Genomic DNA, 24,887 nt, shown 5'->3' on the forward strand with positions numbered 1-24,887 from the left:
TGGGAGTGGGGGAGAGAAGAGCCTATGCCAGGGGTGGCCAACCCATTAAACAAAGAGAGCCGAAACAGCAGCAGAAAAAATGCGAAGAGCTGCACCAGAATTGTCGAGGGGGGGGAGGGGAGGAAAGCCTCCCCAGAGTTGTTAAGCAAAAAAAAGAAAGGAGGGGTGGGGAGGGCTTAGGCTTTTTGGCCATAGCAGGTTCCCATCAGCTGCCGCCATCTGTTGGCTGCTATTTTGAATCCCCTCCGGACTGCTCCCCTGCCCCAGTGAGCACAGGAGGCCTTTTGGAGGGGCGTGGAGGAGGCTTCGCGAGCCACAGGGGAGGCTTCACAAGCTGCACTTGTGCAGGGGAAAAGCCGCATGAAGCTCACAAGCTGCGGGTTGGCCACCCCTGGCCTATGCCATTGGAAGCAGAGGCATGACACTAGATTTAAACTGGTGTAAGTGATAAAGGATCTTCTGGTCCCGCAATTGCCACATAGTGTTGAATATTTTATTAGCAAAGGAAACTAGCCAGGCACTGATTTCAACAGATTTTGGAGTAGGCAGCATTATGTAAGGGAAGACTACCAGACAAATAATTAGAAATATAAAAAGAGCTGGTCACTTTTAGCATATTAGATCTTGTGGCTCCCACTATTGTACTAACATTACAATTTAATGTCTGCCAGGAAAGTGTTGGGATAATGTTTCTCTATCAATGTATTTTTAACTTGCGCTAGGAATTTACCAGTGCATTACCCTGTTACAGTTTTGGCATCTTAAGATTTTTAAACGTATAGGTAAGATAAGTTGCATCATGAATCAAAGTATTGTAACACTAATGGGGCCAAATTAATCTCTGCTGTAAATCTGTTGCAAACAATGGAATTGACCATTAGAACAATTTACTGAGGGATGCAGTGGATTCCCTGTCACCTGAAGGCTTTAAATTAAAATTAGATGTGTCTCTTAAAAATATGCTGCAGCTCAACTTGCAAGAATGGGCTTGATGCAGGAACTACTTTGTGCAATTCCATGGCCTGTGTTGTGCAGGAGTTAAGATAAGGTAATTATAATGGTCCCATATGGCTTTCAAATTTATGAGCACAGATAATTACTGTGACCACTTTCTTTCCAGGTGATACTTATGTTGTATGTAAGTTGTTTTGTATGTAAGTTTATAACTTCTGGTTTGCTGATGAACTGTAAATCCTCCAAAAACAGAGTGTTCTTTCATTTTAAGGTCACATTTTATTAGGATTGGTTGGGAATTTTGTGATGAAACATGTTTTTTTTTCCATCCAAAAATGGTAGTACATTGAATCGGGAGCTTTTCATGGGAACATATCAGTTCCAGCAAAAGATCAGTCAGAAAATGTTTTCTCAGGTACAGGATGGAACTTCTGGTTCAAACGAAAGCCCAAAAAAGACAGTGACTCCGCTGATTTATGGCGCTCACCGGGCTGTGGGAGGCCCAGGCTCAAGTCTCTGATGTGTTTGATTTAAAGCTGGGACCTGAACCTGAGTCACCACATCACGGGTGAGGCTATGTCTAGACTGTAGGCTTCTTTCAGAAAAACCTTTCTTTGGAAGAGATCTTCCAAAAAAACTTCTTCTGAAAGAGAATGTCTACACACAAAAGCACATTGAAAAAAGTGATCTGCTTTTTCAAAAGATAGCGTCCATTCAGTGTGGATACTATCTGGCATTTAAGCTGTGATAACAGGTGGCCACTCTGTCCATAGTACTTTTTCCTCTTTCTTCTTCTTTTGAAAGAACTCCCCCTTCCTCGTCCACACACACCTTTTTCCAAAAGAGCTCTTTCCAAAAAAGGCTTCTTCCTCATAGAAAGTGGTTTACCAATGTCGGAAAAAACCCTCTGTTCTTTCAATTTTCTTTTGAAAGAACGCGATTGCACTGTGGACGTAACTCAAGTTTTTTTGGAAAAATGGCCATTTTTCCAAAATAACTTGATAATGTAGACATACCCTGAGCTCTAACCACTGTACTACAGAGTCAGTCTCTCTTTGATCCACTAACTATTTCTGTATACAAACTGGAACAGCTCCAACTGGATAGATTGAGAGGCCCACCCTGAAAGTGCCAATAGTTGGTTGGCACTCATCTGGGATGAGAGAGATTCATCTCTCTCTGTTTCATCTAACAACTTTGACATGTTTTGGTTTTGTCCTGATATGAGATGGGAAAGATTTCAAAAGCTCAAATGCTTATGGGATGAGAGAACCATTTCCTGTCCCGCTCTACCTTTATTACTGGGGGTTATGTTCTCAATTCACAGATGGAATCCCTTAGTGTAACAGGGCATTGCTGGGCCCCCTTCAGTTCTGCCCCTGCTGTGTCTGTAAAGCTGTCAGAAACCTCTGTGTTGGTGCTCTCGCCTGTGGTTTTTATTTGCAATGTCCGTTCCCACCACCTTGTTACTACTGACAGCGTCAGGGTTTTAGCCTCAGAGACCACTAGTCTTGTGGACTGCAGAGAAGAGTTCCAGTCTCTACTCTGTTGGCTCCCTTCTCCTTCCCCTGCCAGCTTTTATGTAGCCTATGCCTAAAAAGCCCAGCATCCTGTCACAGTCAGTAAATATTATCTTACAGTTTTTATCCATTTTTATGGTGATACACTAAAAACAGTAATACAAGTTGAACCTCTCTAGTCCAGTGGTCCCCAACGTGCTGCCCGCGGGCGCCATGGCGCCCGCCGGGGCATTTATGTGCGCCCGCCAAATGATCTGGACTGGCCCAGCCCCTAGGTGCACGGCTCATGCGCGGTGCCAGCCCTGGGCACGCGGCGTGTGCGTGGCCCTGCCCCCGGACGCCCAGTGCGAGCGCGGCCCTGCCCCCAGACGCCCGGCAGCCCTGAAAGGTTGAGGACCACTGTTCTAGTCAGTCCTTCTTGTGGCTGTGGTAGAAACTTTTTCTGTGCCCAGAGTTGTTTTTTTGCCAACATATTTTTCACTAAATAATTCTTATTGTAAATATTTAATAGTTGTTAGACTGTATGCATCTTTTAGGTAATTAAGTACTATTGTACAGTTAGATTCATGAACCAGTACTGTCTTGAGTTCTAGAGATCAAATTTCTGCTGAGATTGTGGGGCAACTATAGACATCACTATAGACCATTGGAACAACCTTGTATTATAAACCAGGGGTGGCCAACCTATGGCTTGCGAGCCACATGTGGCTCTTAAAAGAAAAAATTGCGGCTCCCTCACCTGCACCCACACCCACGGCTTTACCAAGGGGCAGTTGTGTGAAAGAGACAAAGCCGTGGAGTCCTGTGCATCCTTCAAAATGTCCACCATTAAAAGGGCTGTGACGGACCTCTTCCCCCTCCCCCCACCGTTTATGAAATGGATTCATAGACATGAATATACATAACTCAAAGGTGGTTTGAGCAAATTATTTCATGTAACCCATCGATCTTCATGTCATGATCTGCAGGTTCTGTTTATCTTACTCTTTTATATGTATTGTATGTGTGTGTAAAATTAGACACATGGAGTGGGGAATACTTTGTGAGTTTCAAATGTGTGAATGAGAGTCATGGAGGGTGTTACCTGCAACTTCTAGATGAGCCACTGTTAAACAATCTTTTGTCCTTAAGTCGGAGCAGTGGTTGGTAGGGAATGGCCACAACTCCTTAGCAAAAGGAGTAGGAAAGCAGAGGCCTGAGTCTTTTGGGCTGGGCTGAACCTGAAGGAAGGAGCCTGAGACCCCAGGGTAGGGAGGAGAGCCCTGGTTTAGAGTGGCTGCTGGAAAAGAGGTTTTAGGGTGAGTTCGATTATGTTTGTACTGAGGTGAGGTTTCAATGTAGAATTAGCCAAGCAGTTTTGTTTCTTTTAATTTGTAACCTGCTTTGCTCTGCCTTCTTTCTCTTATTACTACTTAAATCCTACTGCTTCAACTTAATAAAACCATTTTTATTTTCTATCAAACCCAGTGTAAGCAATTGTTACCTGGGGGGGGGGGAGAGAACCAGTGTGCACATTCCCCCTTTCATTGCTAAAGGGGGCTTACCTAATTCTTTGGGGTTTGATCCCATCTGGGGAGTGCTGTCTCAGGAGGCTGGGCACTAAATTGCACTCTCCTTGGACCTAAAGTGGTTCAGTGTCTGTACTGCTTCTCGGTGGGGGCAGGGACCTCTGCTCAGGGCCTTGGCTGGGGGTAGGGTTTCCAGATGGCTGAAACAAAAATACCGACCCCCCCGCCTGCCCCCCAAAAAAAACCACTGGGAAAAACTGTTGTTGAAGGGGAGAAAAAAAGGTGGTGTGGAAACAAAAGTTGTTGAGGAGGGGGGGAAAAAAAAAAAGGACTCCAAGAACCTGGATCACTGCTAGGGGATACCAGGTAGTCATTTTAAAAAAAAAACAAAAAACGCTTTGTAGGGAGAGGGTGGAAGGAAGGGACCAGCCAGGAAGGGAGCGGTGCTGGCCAGGAAGGGGCGGACTGGAAACAGCTAAGGGTAGGGGGCAACGGGGCTGGCTGGGGGAGATGGGGAGGGCCAACTGGGAAGCAGGGCTGGTCGTGGTGGGGGGTTGGGTGGAACGGGGCTGGCTGCGGGATATCAGGGGAGGGGAGACTGGCCGGGAGTAAGGGGGAGCAGGAAGCACAGCTCTGGGGGATAAGGGGCCGCGAGGGTGGCTGGGAAGAAGGGGGGGGCGAGAAGCAGAGCTGGCGGGAGGTGTGCAGTGGTGCTGACCGCGGGAGATCAGGAAGAGGAATGGGCCAGCAGGAAGCAGAGCTGGGGAGGGGTTGGGGGCCGTGGCCCTGGCCCTGGCCAGGAGGAAGGGGGGGCAGGAAGCAGCACTGGCGGGGGGGGGGAGGGCGTGCAGCGGCACTGGCCAGGAGGAAAGGGGAGCGGTAAGCAGAGCTGGGGAGTATGCAGGGGGGCTGGCCGGGGAAGATCAGGAGAGGAAGTGGGGGAGAACCGGCTGGGAAGGGGTGGGGGAGCAAATTGGCTGGCAGCGAGTGGGACTGACCTGGGCACTTGCTGCCTGTCCCGCGCAGGTTTCCAGCGACGCACAAGCGAGGAGGCGGCTTCCCCTCCTCACTCTCAACTGACTGAGGGCTCCAGGCGGCAATTGCGGCCCGGCCTCCCAGCTGCTCCCCCTGCCCACGCCAGGCTTCCATCCGGTGTGCAGCCGGAAAAATCCGAAAATATCTGACATTGCACGTGTCCGGTATTTTCTGATTTTTTTTTTACCAGACAGAGCATGCAAATACCAGACTGTCCGGTATAACCCCTGAGGCATTGTCTGTGACTGCACCCTATCACAAGGGCAATGCCTGCTCTTAGAAGGGCAGTGTCTCAGCATTTGGGCTGCCTTTTTTTTGTGTGTGTATGTTCAACAACTTTTTTCCCTCGGCTCTTTGCACTGTATCCACCACTATTTTGGCTCTTCATCTGTAACGAATTGGCCAGCCCTGTTATAAACCATTTAGAGTGTATTTATAGCAAGTGGTAAGCTTCGTTTTCTAATACTGCATACAATAGCTGTAGCTAAGTCATTTTACGCTTTTTGGTTAGTCAAAACAAGAGTACAGGTAGAAGTAGCAATAATAATATTGTATATAAGATCTTGAATGGCAGTAGAACTCTTCTAGGTCAGCAAAATGTATATTTTAAGTTACAAACATAATCCTTTCTCTCCAAGAGTCAAATTTTCCTGGCCCAGTATCCACAGTTGACATGGGCTCTACTGAAACATTTTGCCACAAGTAATATGCCTTTTAAGTTTTGAGAAATCACCAAATGTAGCAAAGGGGTTAAGAGGACCTTTTTTGGCTTAGCATATGTCACTTGGGAAGGAATTTGATCTAAACCAATAAAAAGCACTTTTATACTAGAGTAAGTGTGTCTACCTGAAGAATTTATACTTGTATAACTAAATTAGTTTCACTACACCAATATAAACTGGTAAAACTTTCCTGCGTAGACAAGCCCCAAGTGGCAAACTTTTTACCCTAGAAATAAAAGATCTCTATTGCTTGAACTGATGGGGAATTCTTGCAGCTGCCAATAGTTGAATATCCTATATTCTCTTTCTTTGCCAGCTTCTCGAGAGCAGTGTTGTCATACAGCACCTGAAAGTGTTTGGGTTTGTTGCATACAAATGAAAAGGCACTTTGTACTGAAGTGTTTTATAATATAGAGTTCGCTATTTTTTTCCCCTGTGAAAATGTTTGGGGTATAAAAATTATTTGTAATTTCTCGTTTTCAAATGTGTCAGTGGTTTTTTGTTTTGTTTGTTTGTTTTTCAGGAGAGAGGCTATAAAATTGTATGGTGATAGATCTAAGTAAGTGTGTGAGGAGAGTTTGCAGGCTCATGGCCTAAATATGAAAGGACTCAACAAAAGGACAGGGAAAGAACAGGTGTTACAGAATTAAGATCCTGTGACTATTGATAGGTTATCACATTGGTGCAGAAACACACATTTGTTTTTGAATGTTCTATAATTAGTAATATTTTGTCACTTTGGCACACACAGCCCTGGTACCTAACGTCGTTTCCAATTCCCCAATTAAATAAATCTCATGTTTCTCTGTTGATTTCATATGGCTAATCACATGAAAACGTTGTGCTTGTTGAGGTCTTTCATTTCACATCCTATATGTCATATATTTTATATTTACAGATGAAGTTGGTGGCGGCTCCTGCATTTTGCTGATCCTGTTGTGCATAGCAACTGTTTTCCTTAGCGTTGGAGGAACTGCACTGTACTGTACCTTTGGAAACATGGAATCTGCTGTATGTACTGACTTTGAAGCCAACGTGGACTTTTACTATACCCAGATATTGCAGGGTGTGGAGGAACTTAAACACTGGATAGCCTTCTCTTAGTTGACAGGACAATACGCTGACAGGTCACCAGTGATTACCAGAGAAGGTAAAAAAATGGTGATTTCAAGTTGTCTAATATGTGCCACCTTTTAGGTGACGTACAATTGATGACATAAACCTAACCTTTAAATACCAGTTGAGAAGGACTCTCTGATCTTGTAATCAGGTGGGGAGAAATAAATCAAGTGTGGATTGGGAGAATAAAAGCAAAATGTCATTGCCTTCACCTTTTGAAACCAAGAGAACCAGCCATTCGACATCTTTGGGAAGTGAAGAAGAAATAACAACTGATCCGCCTCTGTACAGTCTCCCATTGCCACACATTGTAAGCAATCTTTGCAATCTTAGTGAAAGGACAATTTTGATTTACAGCTGTTTGCACAAAAGTGTTGCCTCTCGCTATCATGCAATAAGTCTGTGTTTTATGAAAATGTTTCCTTATTTTTCTTTTAAGTCTTAATGTCTTTATTTTAAATGACCTGGTAAGCTGTTTAATTATGGGTGGAGTGAGGAGAATGCATTAGCATTCGCAGTGCCTCATACTATATAAAGGGATTGACCTTATGTCTTTAAGTTTGTGGGCAGTTATCATGAGTGGGTAAATCTGCAGGCAGTTTTGCCAGATTCTATGGAATTTTAATCCAAAAATTGGATCGATTCGTGTTGGAAATTTGTGGGATTTTTCAATGAAAATTTATTCCCAGAAGACTTAAGTGTAGAAAATTATTCTTACTCATACTAGTAAAGCAGCTTGGGCCAATGTGATTAGGAATCAGAATAAGTGGGTTCTCTTTCCAACTTTACCACTCTCTTGCAGTGACTTCTCTGCCTTAGTTTCCCCATCTGCAAAATGGAGATAATTATCCTTGATAATTATCCCCCTCTGTAAAGTGCTTTAACATCTGCAGAGGGAGAGTGGTATAGAATTATCTGGTGTTGTTATAAGTGCCCAGAAGTTTTGTTCAGGTTGGCATAGAGCCAAGACCAGCTACAAAGTTCAGAGGTCAAACTGCCATGTGTTTTTCTATTTACCTCTGAGCTTTACTGAGTCACTTTGAATAAAACTGATTCTATTTCACCATGTCTGGTTCTCAAGGAAAATCCTCTCCATCTCTTTGACATTTTATTTCACCCTGATCTTTCAACTCCTTCATATATTCTGATCACTCCTTTCATGGAGATTTACTTCTCCTAGATTTTTTTTCCTCTCCTTTTCCTTTCAGATTCCAGGTTGAACGGGAAAAACAAATCAAACTATTTTGAGACTATCGATATTTTCATTTTTGCAACTTGCAATCTTATTTATATGGGAGATCCCTTCATACTAATTTATTATCAGTGGAATAGTTTAAACTTGTGTTATTTTAGTCCATGGTTCATTTAGAATATATCATAGAGATTAACAGAGCAGTTCATATCTCACCATATTCATTTTAGTCTTCTGTCTGCAGACTTGGGAAGGCAGCATTGTGGTCATTCATATTTAAAAAGGTAACTGCAGCAAGGAGACTCAACATAATTTTTAAAATGCCAATAAAATCTTCAAAGCCATAGAACACATTTGGAAACATCTAAAACACTGCAACTCTAAGAGCTCTTCCCATGTATCACATGTATCTGTCAGGAGGAAATCTATGAACTCAGGGCCAAATCCTTGGGTACTGTACACCTCTGTGAAAGGGCCAATAGGGGATACTGTTCAGAGTTGCAAGAGCCTTGGAGAGCCCATGGATTTCACAGGTAACATTATCAAAAGTTTGTATGTCCCATTTTCACATGTGACTTAGGCATTTTGGATTTGATCCTATGCTTGTCAAAGTCAATGATAAAATACCGGTTGACTTCAGTGGAGAGGAGCAGACCTTTGGAGCCTAGGTCTCTCTGCAACTCAGTGGGACCTAGTTTGTAAGTGCCTAAGACTCTCTTGAAAAAGGGACTTGGACATCTCAGACACTTGATGTTTTAGACAAATTTGCTCTAAATACTACTGGGGGCTATGCCCCTGCTTGCTATGCTTCCAAGCCCCCTCTCTCTGCAGGTAGGCAGCCTCAGCTCTCCCCCTGGCCGCTGAGGAGAGCCGGGCTGTGGCGTGGCAATCTTGTACCACCCTTTCCCATGCCCTACACCAGGCCAAGGCTGTGCCAGCCCTGGCTCTCCCACTCTCTCCCCCCAGCCACCGAGCTGAGTCTGTGCCAGCCCCAGCTCTCCCACTTCTACCTCCACCTCAGAGGAACAGGAAAGGAGGGAGGCCATGCAGCTGAAGGTAGAGGCAGGCAGCAGGATGCAGAGTGACATGTTGAGGTCACTGTCATCCTGCAGGAAGGGGTTGATGTTTTTTGAGAGAGAGCGAGAGAGAGATTATACAAAAGAGGGATCCCCACAGCAGGGGTGGCTGAAATCCTGGCTTCATTTAAGTCAATGACTGGATTTCTCCCTAACTAACTCTCCCTGGGATGGGGATATGTAGGGAGCCTGGCCTGAGGACCTGTGTTATCACAACATGGTGTAAGTGGAGGTAGTCATCTGTAGCTGCTAATTCTGTCGTTGTTTGACAATAACTGTAAGTGAGTCAGCTGTGCAGGTGCCTCAGGTCATATGGGTTGCAGTCACAGAGGAGGATTCCATCTTGCTCATCATTCCTTTAGGCAAAACACTTTTTACTCTGGCTTTGCTCCCAGGATTGAGATTTGAGTCACTTAAATTTGCTCTGTTTTTCAATACCGGTTGACCGCCTCTAGTCCAGCGCGCTCTGGTCCAGCAACATCCATGGTCCAGCATGATTTTAGTTAGCTGAATGTCCATTTATCATGGGTGTTGCCAAGTTTTCCATGGTCCGATAAAGTTTGTTTACAGCCACCAGTCCTAGCTCTCAGTGTTCAGGGCTGTTACTTAGCTCTACTTTACCCCAACTGCAAGCAGTGACATCCTGTGTTTGGGGAAACTCTCTGGTTTGGCATGTGTCAGATCCCCAAGTTGCTGGACTAGAGAGGTTCAACAATTTTTAAATTGTAATAATGAATTGTTTTAAATGAACTGCTATTTTTTGCTTGTGCACAGCCCTTCGTATTTGTAGGGCAGAGAACTGCTGACAAGATAGTGAAAAACAAGGTTGGATTGTAGGGCCCTTTGCCCTAGTCATGACCAGAATATGGCAGCTGCTTCTGCTAATGGCTCAATGAACTAGCCAGTGGAAGAGCTCTGAGATGAGTGTTGTTTGAAATTATACCTCTTCTGTCTCAGGATACAGTCTGCTTGGCGACTACAATTCACTCCACCCAATGTTTTAAATGCTTACTAGGTTTATATGATGGTATATGTTCAGGTTTAAGTATTTACTGTATAAAATAACATGAAGTGAAATTATCAAGATATCACTCAGAATTAGAACATGATGATGCTTTCTTGTATTTGCAGGTAGGTTGTCCCTTTAGTAAGCTTGACTATTCCTAATGCACTCTCATGAGTATTTTTTTAAGTGAAAGTTGAAATCACTATTTTACAGAAAAAATGGCTTGTGTGGTTTTTGTTTTATGTACCCCATCTCTGAGGGTTGGCTTACACCTTAGGAAGCCTCACTTGCAGCTTTATATTATAACTAGCAATTTAAAATGTCTAGATTAATGAAAAACTTTTGCTTTCTAAATGAAATATGAGAACAATATTGTCTTTTTTTCCCCAAGTAGGGCCTTGTGTTTCATGTTGTTGTAATGCTGGGTTAATCTACAAAGAGAGAGGGAAAATTGCTTTTATATTCTGAAGTGTTACTGGCTGGTTCAGTACATCACTTTGTCTGGGTTTATTTATTTAATTCCAGTTGATTTTAAAGAAATTCTCTTATTTTCCTCTTATTTTTTGTAAACTGCTGATGGAGTGTTGATAAGCATGCATTCAGTTGTTACCGAACTGTATTTATAATTACTGTGCAGTTAGTGTGTTTTTGAGTTTGTGTAACTTTTGAGTTTGTCAATGTTTAAGCATATTAAGTTTGTTTAAAACTCCAACTGTTAATTTCAGCTTAAAAAAAAAAAACCCACGTTAAGTGTGTGTGTCACCAAAAACATCCCGCATTGGAGCCAAAAGTATTTATTTAAAAGTATATCAGATACAGAGATCAAAGATCCTTATACTTTAGATTCATATTATTACAAACTATTTTAAAGCTGCTCAATTGTAAATTTTAAAGAGATAATTGACAAGGTAATTTTTAAAAAGCAGTTCACTTTGCACTTGATGGCCTGCACTGTGGCATGGATGCTTTGTGCTGCATTGCCAGAGTAAAGCCACTTCAAAATCCACATAACTGGCCACAGGAGGATCACCAAGGGTACCTTCAGTGACAGAGCCAGTGTGACTGCTCCTTCTCTGCCCCTCCCTGCTCTGTTGCTTGTGCTAAGGGCGTGGCAGGAAATTATGAACAGTCTCTAGCTGGTGTAATTTAGAGCATCTTTCCAGCTGAGCCTGGACTGAACCTTATTCAGATACCTTTGTAAAACGCTGGTGGCACTAATTCTCGTTTTACATGACAGTTCTGTTAGCAGAAATAGCTCACGTGGGCTATGGTGGATTACCAAATGCTTGGTTAAGTACACAGCAATATTACTGTACTTGGAGTAGGAATGTAAGCGGTTAGTTGAGTGACTACTTGATTAGTCATCCCCCCCCCCCTTTGCTGCTTTTATCATGGCAACAAGTGGGGGAAGCAGGAGCCGGTGTTTGGGGGAGCCAGCTTAAAAGCCTGTTCCACCCCATGGAGATAGTGCTCAGAGGGGCAGCAGAAGAGGCAGAGGCGCAGCAGGGGACCAGATGCAAACTGGGAATCAGCTGTCCCGGATCGCACAGAGTTCCAGATGCTGCAGCTCTGCCCTTTAAATGTATTAAAAGTCTGGCAGATCTTACTACATTTAAAAGACAGAGCCACAGTGGGGTTAGTTCTTAGGGCTGGGAGCTAACTATGCTGTGGCTCTGCAGTTTCCCCTTAATTGACTAATTGAGTAGTCGATGGAAATTCAGTCGACTACTCGATTAGCCGATTAAACGAAATTTAACATCCGTAACTTAGACATCAAAATCGTTTGTGGGTAAGGCCAACTTGGTGACCTTCCTGCACGTTCTGCTCCATTTAGATTAGGGCCTTGCAGTCTGGTAAATCCAAACTAAAGGGAAACCATCAATTCAAGAAATTACTCTTCTGCCTGAAAACTTTGTAGCTAGTAACAAGCAACAGCTGAGATTACTGTAACTGAAAGAAATGGGGAGGGGAGAAGGTATTTGATTACTCTGTGCATATGATAGCCAATTTCAATTAGTCCTCCCCCCATTGCTTGTAGGCATGTTCTACATAGCAACGGGGAGAGAACTCATTCTAAAAACAGGATTATACAATGGTAAATTTGTAACATCTGGTAGATGGATACAGGAGCTGGTGTCTTCTTCAAAGCTATTTGAAACTCCTTTCTTAAAATATGACTAGATTTCAACTAGGGCTGTCGATTAATCACCTTTATTTCAAGAAACTAACTAAAAAAATTAATCATGATTAATCCGTTTTAATTGGAGTGTTAAACAATAGAATACTAGATAGAAATATTAAACGTTTTAGATTTTTTCTACATTTTTAAACATATTGACTTCCATTACACTTTATAGTATTTTTATTACAAATATTTGCACTGATAAACAAAAAATGATAAACAAAAGAAATAGTATTTTTCAGTTCACCTCGTGCAAGTACAGTAGTGCAATCTCTTTAGCATGCAAGTGCAATTTACAATGAAGTTTTTTTGTTTCATCATTGCACTAAAACAATACAGTGTAAAACTTTAGAGCCTACAGTTCCATTCAGTCTTACTACTTGTTCAACCAGTCACTAAGACAAACAAGTTTGTTTACATTCATGGAAGAAAATGCTGCCCGCTTCTTGTTTACAATGTCTCCTGAAAGTGAGACCAGATGTTTGCATGGCACTTCTGTAGGGTATTTATGTGCAAGTTATGCTAAACATTCATAGATCCCTTCATGCTTTGGCCACCATTTCAAACAACATACCTCCATGCTCATGACACTCATTAAAGAAGTGTGTTAATTAAATTTGTGACAGAACTCTGTGGGGGAGAATTGTATGTCTCTTCATCTGTTTTACCACATTCTACCCTGTATTTCCTGTTACGATAGTCTTGGATGGTGACCCAGAACATATTGTTGTTTCAAGAACACTTTCTTAACTGCAGATTTGACAAAAAGCAAAGAAGATGCCAATGTGAGATTTCTAAAGATAGCTACAGTCCTCAGCCTAAGGTTTAAGAATCCAAAATACTTTCTAAAATCTGAAAGGGCCGAGATGTTTTCAAAAGTTTTAAAAGAGCAATACTCTAATGTGGAAACTACAGAATCTGAAAAACAAGCTTCTGCTGACTCAGATGATGAAAATGTATATACACTGGTCTGCACTGAGTTGGATCATTATTGAGCAGGGCCCATCATCAGCATGATGAAATGCATGTTCTCTGGAATGGTGGTTGAAGCATAAAGGGACGTATGACTCTTTAGCACATCTGGCACCTTAGTATCTTGCAACACTGGCTAAAACAGTGCCATGTGAACATTTCTCACTTTGAGGTGACATTGTGAACAAGAAGCGGACAACCATTCTCTGCAAATGTAAACAAATTTGTTTGTTTAAGCAATTGGTGTACAAGAAGGAGGACTGTGTGGATCTGTAGGCTCTAAAATTTTACATTGTTTTATTTTTGAATGCAGGGTTTTTTTTACATAATTCTACATTTATAAGTTCAATTTTCATGATAGAGATTGCACTACAGAATTTGTAATGCTAAAATTGAAACTTTATTTTTTACAATGCACACATTTGTAATAAAAAATAGTGAGCACTATACTCTTGGTATTCTGTGTTGTAATTGTAGTCAATATATTTAAAAATATAAACCATCCAAAAATATTGAAATAGTATTCTGTTATTGTTTAACAGCATGATTAATCTCACTTTTTAATGCAGATTGAATTTTTTAATTGGTTGACCGCTCTAATTTCAATTCGAGAATGTTCCTTTAATCATGTGATCACTCCTCTGAAGGCACTTTGCCCGCAGCCTCCTTGTTCTACCCCTCCACTAAGCGTGTTTGAAGTCTTGCAAATACTTTCGCTCTTTTTTGTTTTGGTGCCTAGAGGAAGGATGTACAATTTTGACTGCTAACAGTAGGAAAGAGAAAGCCACAGCAAAATAGTGGAAACTTGTTATTGAAATTATGTGAGTGAAGGACAAGCTTGAAATCTCAATAAATCAGATTAGGTTGAAATTGAGATTTCAACTGAGGGATGTTCCAATCATGACTAAATGGCTGCTACCCTCATATGAAAACAATGTTGCCTAATTCTGTTAACCAAGACCATTCAAAGGAACTAGCTATAATCTATAAGAAATCTAACATGAGCCTTCTTTGGCAAAGGAAGGCAGTAACTGTATTTGAGAACATCAGCTAAGCTTGTAAATGAAATATTGTAGCAAAAAAAAATAAAGTGTCCCAGAGAAAATGTCTGAACCTTTTGGGTGCTGTGATTTATAAGGATATAAAAAAAAGAGGGATTGCCTGTGGGATGAAAGGAAATAGGAAGTATTTCCAGTAATTAGTTTAGGCAACAATCCTAAAACATGCTTGTGAATCAAGAACTATTGGGCGGGGGGATTTGAGATTTTTTTTTTAAATCCAAGAATGCATGTTTTGTAATACTTTTACTACTTTTGTGTCACACACATTGAGTTTTTCCTCTTGTTGTTCTGACAGAGTTACTAAATCCCTTGACTCTGCTAAATGCAAAGCCAGTTAGTTTTCAGCACCATAATTTAATGTACCCATCATTCTAAAGTCAGATTGGTACTTTGTAACTTTCCAGTGCCCTAATGACGGATCAGGGCCCCATCTTGCTCTTATTGAATTGAATGTAAAACAAAAACAGAAAATCCTAATTTCTTCAATAGGAGCAGAATGCAGTATTGCCAACCACAGGTGCTCAAAAAATCATGAGTCACACCTGAAAAGTTTGTGAGATTTGGCTAAAAAATATGAGATTTCAGAATTTTTAAAAGGTGGTGGTTCATTTTATTTGCCTCTGGTTGTAGGCTGAAACCTAAGTGGAGGTTCTTATGTGATCACATGGACTCCAGGATCTGAGGCTTTAAGAAATCACCAAGTACCATCAGATTGGCAAGTTACAAGAGTTGGCAACACTAGTATGAGTCCTACACATGCTTTGTTGGTTTGTAAGCCTTGCACAACTGGTCAGTGATTGCATAGAGTCTCTTTGCAACCCTCCAGTCCCTCCTTACAAACTCTCTTCATGCCAATCTGTCATCCCCACGGGTAGTGGGTATAGGAGGCCAGGGGCGGCTCAGCCTCCCCAAACAAGATGCCGCACATCTTTCTTTGGAAGCACGCTGCCAGCCTGCCACCCTTGGAGCATTTCCACGTTCTGCCCTCAGGCCCCAATCACCCTAATGCTGCTCCTCTTCTTGCCCTCGCTCCCCCTCCTGCTGTCCCCACTCTCTCTCTTCTCCCAGAGCCCCACTGCTTGTGCTTCTCTGCCCTTCCATCAAGCCTGTCCATCACTCAGGTTTTTCTGTCCCCTAAATAAGATGCCAGTGTTGTGCTCTGTGCAGTGGGTACAATGTCTCCTCCTTTCCAAGCTGCTGCAGGGCTGAATCACTCAGTGTGCACCAGGCACCAGACAGGGCTGGTTACGGGTAAGCGGTGGGGAGTGAGCAATATCAACTGAAATGGCCATGATAGGAGGGGAACCCCTGCCACTCCACCTGCCCCAGAATCCTTCAGAACCTTCTGGTAAACAGCAGACAGCAATTAAAGGTGCCTAGGGACAACAAATGCCCCTCTCCCCAGTTTTAATACTGGTTCAAAGTTCCACAATGGGTGGAAGGGGATGAAGAGGTGTGGGTAGGGGGAACCTCAGGGGAGGGTCCCTGTCTGAGGAGTGGGAGTGCAATATGAGCAGAGCTGTGGGGAGAGGTGGCTGAATTCAGGAAGGCCTCTGGGAAGAACAGGGGCTGAGGCCACTGTCTTGGTGCTGGTGGCCCCGACACTCCTAAGGTGCTTCCAGCACTCAGACCAAACCTTCCTGAATGTGGGGGGAAGTCATGCGCTACCCATGTCCAGCCGCCATTATTTCAGGCACTTGATGCTACCCCTACTTCGTTTCCACCTCACTGGAGGCTCTTCCCCCCCCCCCCCCCCCCTTCCTGCCCCGTGCCATGGGCTCTGTCTCCCATTCCCTCTGATGTCAGGTGCTCTTTGCCTCCACATCCTCTCCTCTCTTTATTTCTGTCTGGGAGATAAATCATTCAGGGTTCTGGGATTTTAAAGCTATAATGGGAACTAGGTAAAGCTGACATGGGTATTGTTATGCTGAAGAGGTGCTAGAGGCCATCAATTGGTTCTTTGACCTGAACAACTGGTACCTAAACTTTGTTAGTTTACATGCCACATTCCTTAAAACCATTGTTTGAAGTACCATATGCCAATTTCTCCATTTTGTGTACATTTTTTTTACACCTTAATAGGTTTAAAATATGTATTTTTGGACACTTTATATCAAAATACATGCCAAAGGAAGCCTGAAATGTTGAGTTTTAACATCCATTTTCACATCTCAAGTTTTTAGACACTGCATGGAAAAAAATACAGAGAAGAAGCCATTCTTACAAATTGGCTTTCATTTTGCTGAACTTGAAGATCCTGCTTATCCCTTACCTGTATTATTGTTGAATATGAGCCAATGTTCACTTTGCTTTTCTTGTTACAACTCTTAAATAAAGAAAAAAATGTTGTTTTGTTTAGTAGGCATGGAGAAAATGAACACCATGCCATAGATGAGAAGGGTGTGCTTGCTACTGGACAACAGTGCTTTCAGCAAAAGGCGATATCAATCAGCTTCAACTGGTGACCAAATTCAGGCACTGGTCTTTTCTGTCACCAATGGAGCCAAGATGAATTTTCAATATGGAGAATGTTTCATGGTTGAGTGAATGGATTTGGCAATTTCTCTCTTCTTTGTCTTGTACTATGAACTGCAGTTTCTTTACTGTTGATTTTGTGTCGTCATGAACATTAACAGGGTTAGTTTTCACCCCAGTAACCAGCGTTCATTTCGTGGAGATGTGTGAACAACTCGGCTAGATAAACTAAACTTGACAGACTTAATTCACCCACAAAGCAATCAGCACACTCAATTAAAATAAGTACGGAAAATTTGTACTTCAGAATGAAGAGATGAGACACCTTCACTTCCTGTTTCAATGAACAACATTGAAAACAAGTGTGAATTCAGTGCTCATCCTTCAATAAAAAATTATACATCTTGGCTACGTCTAGACCGGCATGATTTTCCGGAAATGCTTTCAACGGAAAAGTTTTCCATTAAAAGCATTTTTGGAACAGAGCGTCTAGATTGGCACGGACGCTTTTCCGCAAAAGCACTTTTTGCGGAAAAGCATCCGTGCCAATCTAGACGCGCTTTTCCGCAAAAAAGCCCCGATCGCCATTTTCGCAATCGGGGCTTTTTTGCAGAAAACAAATCTGGGCTGTCTACACTGGCCCTTTTGCGCAAAAGGACTTTTGCCTGAATGGGAGCAGCATAGTATTTCCGCAAAAACACTGACAATCTTACATGAGACCGTCAGTGCTTTTGCGGAAATTCAAGCGGCCAGTGTAGACAGCTGGCAAGTTTTTCCGGAAAAGTGGCTGATTTTCCGGAAAAACGGACCAGTCTAGACACAACCCTTCAGAACAACTATCAGATCAAGAGGCACTTTCTTGCTGCACAGGAGTTTCATTGGTTGATTTAAGTTTCCCACTTGATGCAATCCTCAAGTTTACATGGTCTGATACTTCTAGGACCTTCTCATTAACGGTTCATTGATAATGGTTCATCCATTCAAAGTAAATTCAAATGAAAAGTTGAGATCAGACCTTCTAACAATTTTGCCCTGTTTATTACTTGTAGCAGGAAGTTCACCAGCGGACAGAGCTTGAACTTATGCAATCTGCTTGCATAGACAGGGCTTAACAGATAGGAAGTCTGAGAACAGGAGAAAAACAGGTTTAAATAAAGAGTCCGATGCTACTTTAAGGACTAACATCAGGGTATTAGAGCATGAGCTTTTGTGAGCTACAACTCACTTCCTCAGAGGTGAAAGGGAGGGAGGAATGGACTTTAGAACTAATGCCTATGAGCTACTTATATTCAGTGTAATAGACAATGGATTCACAAACGAAAGTTCTGAAAAATTAAGCAATCTACACAGTAAGGCTATGTCTAGACTACATCCCTCTTTTGAAAGAGAAATGTAAATTAGACATATTGAAATTGCCAATGAAGCTGGGATTTGAATTTCCTGTGCTTCATTAGCATAATGCGTCATGGTAAAATGAGGTTTACAGGAGCTTTCGAAAAAGGTTTTTCTTTTCGAAAGAACTGCCTCTAGACCGCGGTTTCACTTTCGAAATAGCGATTTTCAGGGAAAAAAGACCATGATGCAATTATGCAAATGAAGCATGGGAAATTCAAATCTGGCTTCATTTGCAATTTCAATATGTCTCATTTATATCCCTCTTTCGAAAGAGGGATATAGTTTAGACATACCCTAAAATCCAGAGGTAGAAAGACAGATTTGGTTTTTATGTAGAAAACAGTATTATTCTGAATACTACTATATACTACTGAACACATACTAACTGTAGCAGACCTGGAAAAGAATGCAAGGAGAAAATGGCCGGTGTGATTTTCCAATGACTGTCTCAAAGATCTGAGGTTTTAAAAATACAAAATAAATATATACATAAAACAAAAGGGTAAGGGTTGAGTTAATGCTAGCAAAGAGGGTAGCAGGGATTAATAACGAACGTCATTATTCATTAAAGTTTGTCTGAAAGTAGTAAACCAAAAAAACAGCTTTTTTTTTTGTCTGTTTGTTTTCATTTTCTGACTGCCTCCTATTAGACTGGCAAATTGTCACTGAAAAATATTTGAACACACAGATGCCTTTTAACAGTGTCATTTAAAAAAGAACACATTTTCCAGCTAGCTCTAGCTTTTATAGAAATGTAACAGAAAAAAACCCTAGAGAAATAGTTCAGGAAATCAGGGGGAGAGGGGTGACAGGATATTTTAGATGACTTGCTGAAGTGTCACAGCAACCAGGAGGCAGAATCTGGAATAAAACCCATGAATTCTGTCTCCTGTTCGATACCTCTCAATCATACATTTTTCAGGATTGGTCATGAGTCCACAGATATGGAAAAATAAAAAGACAATTTGTAATTGTTGAAATGTCCTTAAACTCAACTCTATTTGGTTCACTGTATTTTTATATTTAATTAACCACCGTGTGACCTTGAAAAACTAATATGGTAAGGGAATGTCTTTTCCAGCCTATGGCACTAAATCTAACTGCCATTTTTATTTATTTAATAAATATAGTGAGCATGCCCATAGCAACTGATGCTGTTTACATATATTAAAACAAATTGCCTTAGCAAGCCACATGGGGATGCATTACATAAAAAGGCAACTTCAGCCATCAGGGAATTGTGGAGTTAGTCTTTTTATTACTTTCATATTTCACTATCTGGCCCTTGCTATTTCTGTTCTATCCAGTGGGGTAGAGTACAAATAATAAATTTTAAAACGCCCTATCGAGAAGTTCTGCTTAAAAATCAAACAAATTTGTGATCCACGGTCTTCATTTTACAGATCTATTAATCTGGGTGGAGACCTCTGCATGTTCCAAGAAGGAGAATTCATTAGTGCAAAAATGATACAATGTAGAAACAATTAATGTTATTTCATCTTCCACTAGACTTTCTCCCCCAGCAGAAGTTAAGTTCTCCGGAAGCGTAGAAATATTTTTATCTCAAAATAAGTATCATGATCAATATCTGGCTCAATGTGCTACACCACGCTTTCAAATGTTAGTCACTCAGATATGCTTTTAGAGTCCTAATTTTTAAAAAAGAAGTGTTGAATGCTCTCTCTTAATTGAAGGCCAGGGGAAAATTAGAGCAGCAGTAAACTCTTATTTTAGACATATGATACACACTGCACTTGACAATCTCTGAGTCAATTTACTGGTGAATAATGGGCCCATAATGTACCTCCCGTGTCAAAATAAGACAGCCATTAGCCAAAAATGACTCCTCCATGAGAGAGAAACAACGTTACAAAGAACCACTGCTATCAATTTATGGAGTAAAGTGAGGAAACTTCCTAGTGATAGTGAACTGGTTGGTCACTGTCACTCAAAGGAGACCACATGCAACTTACCCACTCTGCTGGCTCAGTCTGGGACATTGTTCATCCCTGCACCAGCACATTTCACAGCACGTCTTGCACAGTACAGAACAGCCAAAGGTGCAAGCATTCTTTTCCGCTTGCTCCTTTTACTGCTCTATGAAGCAGAGAAGCAGAAGGAGAGAAGCCCATCGCAAACCAAATAAAATGCATAAAGGCCTTTATGGGTCAGGTCAGGAGAATCTTATTTAGCCTTTTCTCATGCATTATCCTTATACTAGATATTGACTGGGATGTTCCAACTGAGAGTCCTTAGATTTGTACATCTGGGGAAGAGATTTTGCAGCACAGCAATAACATCAGTTATTTTGAAATAATACTGCTGGGTAGACGTACACTTAGAAGTTGCTAGCAGATGCCGCATGAGTGCTGAAAGACTCCTGAGGCAAGGAGAGAGAACTCCCAGGCTAAGAGGGACAAAGCCCAGCCTATGGCTGTGTCTAGACTGTATCCCTTTTCCGTAAAAGGGATGCAAACTAGACACATCACAATAGCAAATGAAGCGGGGATTTAAATCCCCCCCGCTTCATTTGCATAAACATGGCTGCCACTTTTTTCCGGCTCGGGGCTTTGCCGGAAAAAAGCACCAGTCTAGATGGGGAACTTTCAGAAAATAAAGCCTTTTCCAAAAGAACCCTTATTCCTTTTTTAAAGAGGAATAAGGGATCTTTTGGAAAAGGCTTTATTTTCCGAAAGTTCCCCATCTAGACTGGTGCTTTTTTCCGGCAAAGCCCCAACCTGGAAAAAAGCGGCAGCCGTGATTATGCAAATGAAGTGGGGGGGATTTAAATCCCCGCTTCATTTGCTATTGCGATGTGTCTAGTAGCTCTTCTCTGTACCCTTTCCAATTTCTCCACATCTTTCTTGAAATGTGGTGCCCAGAACTGGACACAGTACTCCAGCTGAGGCCTAACTAGTGCAGAGTAGAGCGGCAGAATGACTTCACGAGTTTTGCTTACAACACACCTGTTGATACAACCTAGAATCATATTTGCTTTTTTTGCAACAGCATCACACTGTTGACTCATATTCAACTTGTTGTCCACTATGACCCCTAGATCCCTTTCTGCCATGCTCCTTCCTAGACAGTCGCTTCCCATCTTGTATGTATGGAACTGATTGTTCCTTCCTAAGTGGAGCACTTTGCATTTCTCTTTATTAAACCTCATCCTGTTTACCTCTGACCATTTCTCTAACTTGCTACGGTCATTTTGAATTATGTCCCTATCCTCCAAAGAAGTTGCAACCCCACCCAGTTTGGTATCATCTGCAAACTTAATAAGCGTACTCTCTATCCCAATATCTACATCATTGATGAAGATATTGAACAGTACGGGTCCCAAAACAGACCCTTGCGGAACTCCACTTGTTATCCCTTTCCAGCAGGATTTAGCACCATTAACAACAACTCTCTGACTACGGTTATCCAGCCAATTATGCACCCACTTTATCGTGGCTCTATCCAAGTCACGTTTCTCACCTGGGTCGCAGAAGGGGCAGGCAGGGGAGTCACTCAACTCACAAGGCTGCCTGGGTGTGGAAAATGACCTGGAGGCACAGAGCCCTAGTGTTGTGTGTATTGCAGGGACTGTGTGATGGAGACCATATGTACTGTGGGAATGTGTGTGTGTGTGTGTGAGAGAGAGAGTATGAGTGTGAGAACGTGTGTGAGATTGTGTATGTGTTCATGAGCGTGTGTGTGTGTGCCTGAGTGTGTCATCTTGCTCTCTCTTTAAAAAAGAGCCCAAGGTCAAGGGGCCTAGAAGCAAGTTCAGAAACAAGCAGCTGCCAGCAGCTACCACTACTGACTAAGAGAGGCAGGAGCACAGATTTACCCCGGTCCACCATCTGAACCCAGCAGAGACCAGATACACAGGCAGGGGGAGGAGGACCCCAGCATCAGCCCTCCTTTCCCCTCCCCCCCACACAGCAAACAGGACTCTCCTGGTCCAGAGCAGCATTGTCAAGAGAAGTTGGGCGGGAGGGAGGAGAGGAACAGTGCAATGGCAGCTGCTGATGGCAGTGGAGCAGGAGGGAAGATACCAGACCTTGCACACTGTGCCCTCTTTGTAGCTGGATGCCTTCAGTTGCTGCCTGGCCTGATCTTTGTACTACTGAGAAACGTGGAAAAATCTGGTGAAAAATTTGATATTTGACTTTTGAAAGGAGTTCCAGGGCAAATCAGCTGGAGCTGCTGCTGCTGAACCATATCGTGTACAAACATCTTTACTAGAGAGACTTGGGAAGAGACTAGCTTCAGATTTATGCAGGTCTAATGGATAAGAGGTGTGCTGGCCAGCACTCGGTGTGTCTAGACTACAGGGTTTCTTTGAAAAAAGTCGCCTTTTTTCAAAAAAACCTTCCCCTGTGTCTAGACTGCTGCCGTGTTCTTTCAAAAGTAAATCGAAAGAACATGGCAGTTTTTTCGACTGCGGAAAACCTAGTTTTATGAGGAATAATGCCTTTTTTCAAAAGTGCTCTTTCGAAAAAAAACACTATGTAATGCAAATTGTGCTTTTTCGAAAGAGAGCATCCAGACTGCCTGGGGGTTCTCTTTCAAAAAAGCGGCTTGCTTTTTCAAAAGTACTGGTTGCTGTCTAGATGCTCTTTTTCGAAAGAGGCTTGCAGTCTAGACATAGCCTCAGCGACTAAAGGATTAAACTCAAGTAATTAAGGGGTTGGCAGGGAGCCAGAAGAACCAATGGCATACAGTGCTGAAATTTAAATTGTCAATATATACCCGCTGCCATTTCTCTTTGTGAAAGTTTTCAAACCAGAAGCTTGAAGGAACAGGATGATTTAAATCCAGGCAGGACTGGATTGCAGTTTGTTTCCTGTGTTTTTTTTTTCTTTTTTCAAGCTCTCTTGTGGTAAAAGAGCTTGGGATAACCCTCAGAAAGAAGGTCCAGGGTTTCTACCTGATTTACAGGGTTTTGATGGTGGCAGTCTATCTCCCAGGGCCAGTGAATCTGTGACTCTGGGGAATTGTAATCTGAGCCCGTAGAGGCAAGGTATTTTTAAGGTCTCATGTGGGCTTCTGCACTTAGAGTGCCAGAGTGGGGAACAGCCCTGACAGCAGGTTCAGAGGACATCATTACTTAGTCGCAGGGACTGTTTTTCCAGGTATTTAGATGTACTTGAAAGGCATAATATGTTGCAGTGTTGTTGAAAAACAGAAAAACACTTCGGCTCACTTCAGTATTCCAGAGCCACTAATGGCAGACAACGGACTACAATTCATTTTGGGAGAATTTGACGTTCCGAATGAATATGATTTTGATCATCCTGCAAGGAACCTTTATTACCCACAGATGGAGAGGGTAAGAGAGCTGCACAGACCACCAAGAAAATGTTATTGTACAAAGATTAATTCCTCGTTCTTCGGACAGATGAACACCGGTAATAGTTACTGGACATAGTCCAGCACAACTCCTGATAGGAAAATAATTCAGAACTACTGTTCTGATTTTGGATTGGCAGTGATGCTTTGCATATTCAGAAGAGAATTTTATCTCTGCCCTCTAAAGTCTCCAAGATGCCATGTGTACTATGGAGTTGAACGTCTCTGGGCTATCAAAATCCTGTGAGCAGAAAGGGTTGGGTACAATGGAGTATGTAGAAAAAGTCATCTATGTGGGCTGCAAGCTAAGTTCCTGCTATCACATCATATCTTAGAGTCTATGTCTCACTTACAGATGCAAAAATGTCTTTGCCCTGAGAGAAAATTCAGGGGCTATCGTACCTGTGCACTACCTGTATTTCTTAAAGGCAGCTTTAGGGCAGCTACAGGAGTTCCATATGTGTTGTCAATGTCAAATTCTGAGCATAAAGTGGATTGACTTTGTGCAAAATCTCATCATCTTACAGAGACCTGGCCTTCCACCAGTCACTTATTATATTCAAAAGTGGCATTGTACACTCTTCAGCCATGTCACCAGGATGGAAAAAAAAAAACACCCCAGCACTATGTCCTCTCAGACTTTCCATAAGTGCTTTGGTACCTGTGGATCTGTGCACTATATATGTGCAAGATATCCTTACTGTTTAAACATGAAGGCTGTGTCTACAGTGGCATGATTTTGCGCAAATACTTTTAACGGAAAAGTTTTTCCGTTAAAAGTATTTGCGCAAGAGAGCGTCTATACTGGCATGTGCCTTTGCGCAAAAGATTTGCTTTTGCGCAAAAGCATCCGTGCCATTGTAGACGCTCTCTTGCGCAAGAACGCTCTGATGGCCATTTTAGCCATCGGGCTTTCTTGCGCAAGAAATTAACGTTGCTGTCTACATTGGCCCTCTTGCACAAGAATATTTGCACAAGAGGGCTTATCCCTGAGCGGGAGCATCAGAGTATTTGCGCAAGAACCACTGATTTTGTACATTACAAAGTCAGTGTTCTTGCGCAAATACTCGCGGCCAGTGTAGACAGGCAGCAAGATTTTGCACAAAAGCAACACCTTTTGCGCAAAATCATGCCAGTGTAGACGCAGCCGAAGGCTATGTCGACACTGGAAAGTTTTGGTGACAAATGTAATGGCAGCATGCAAAAGTTGCCAAATCTTGTTTACGCCGCCTCCCATTGGCCACATCGTGGCTAATGGGAGTGGCAGGGATGGTTTCCTGCAGCACACAAACAAATAGCAGAATGATCCTGGAGAACCCTGTAGCCTGCT

General features: G+C 42.4%; 1 protein-coding gene across 5 annotated transcripts in view; it reads left to right on the forward strand.

The window, feature by feature from the left end:
• CNST (consortin, connexin sorting protein) overlaps positions 1-14,395 on the forward strand; it is an 87,722-nt gene extending 73,327 nt beyond the window's left edge. For 4 of the 5 annotated variants that reach the window (XM_075924905.2, XM_075924906.2, XM_025190792.3 and 1 more), the window contains one exon: positions 6,638-14,395. In XM_075924905.2, coding sequence (XP_075781020.2) covers positions 6,638-6,843 — 206 coding nt within the window. In that variant the 3' untranslated portion in view covers positions 6,844-14,395. The remainder of the gene's footprint in view (positions 1-6,637) is intronic. The other variant, XM_075924907.2, reaches the window with a different exon arrangement.
• Positions 14,396-24,887: the final 10,492 nt, after the last annotated feature.

This window comes from Pelodiscus sinensis, chromosome 3 (assembly GCF_052426305.1).
Source record: "Pelodiscus sinensis isolate ZL-2025 chromosome 3, ASM5242630v1, whole genome shotgun sequence".
Classification (NCBI taxonomy): domain Eukaryota; kingdom Metazoa; phylum Chordata; order Testudines; family Trionychidae; genus Pelodiscus; species Pelodiscus sinensis.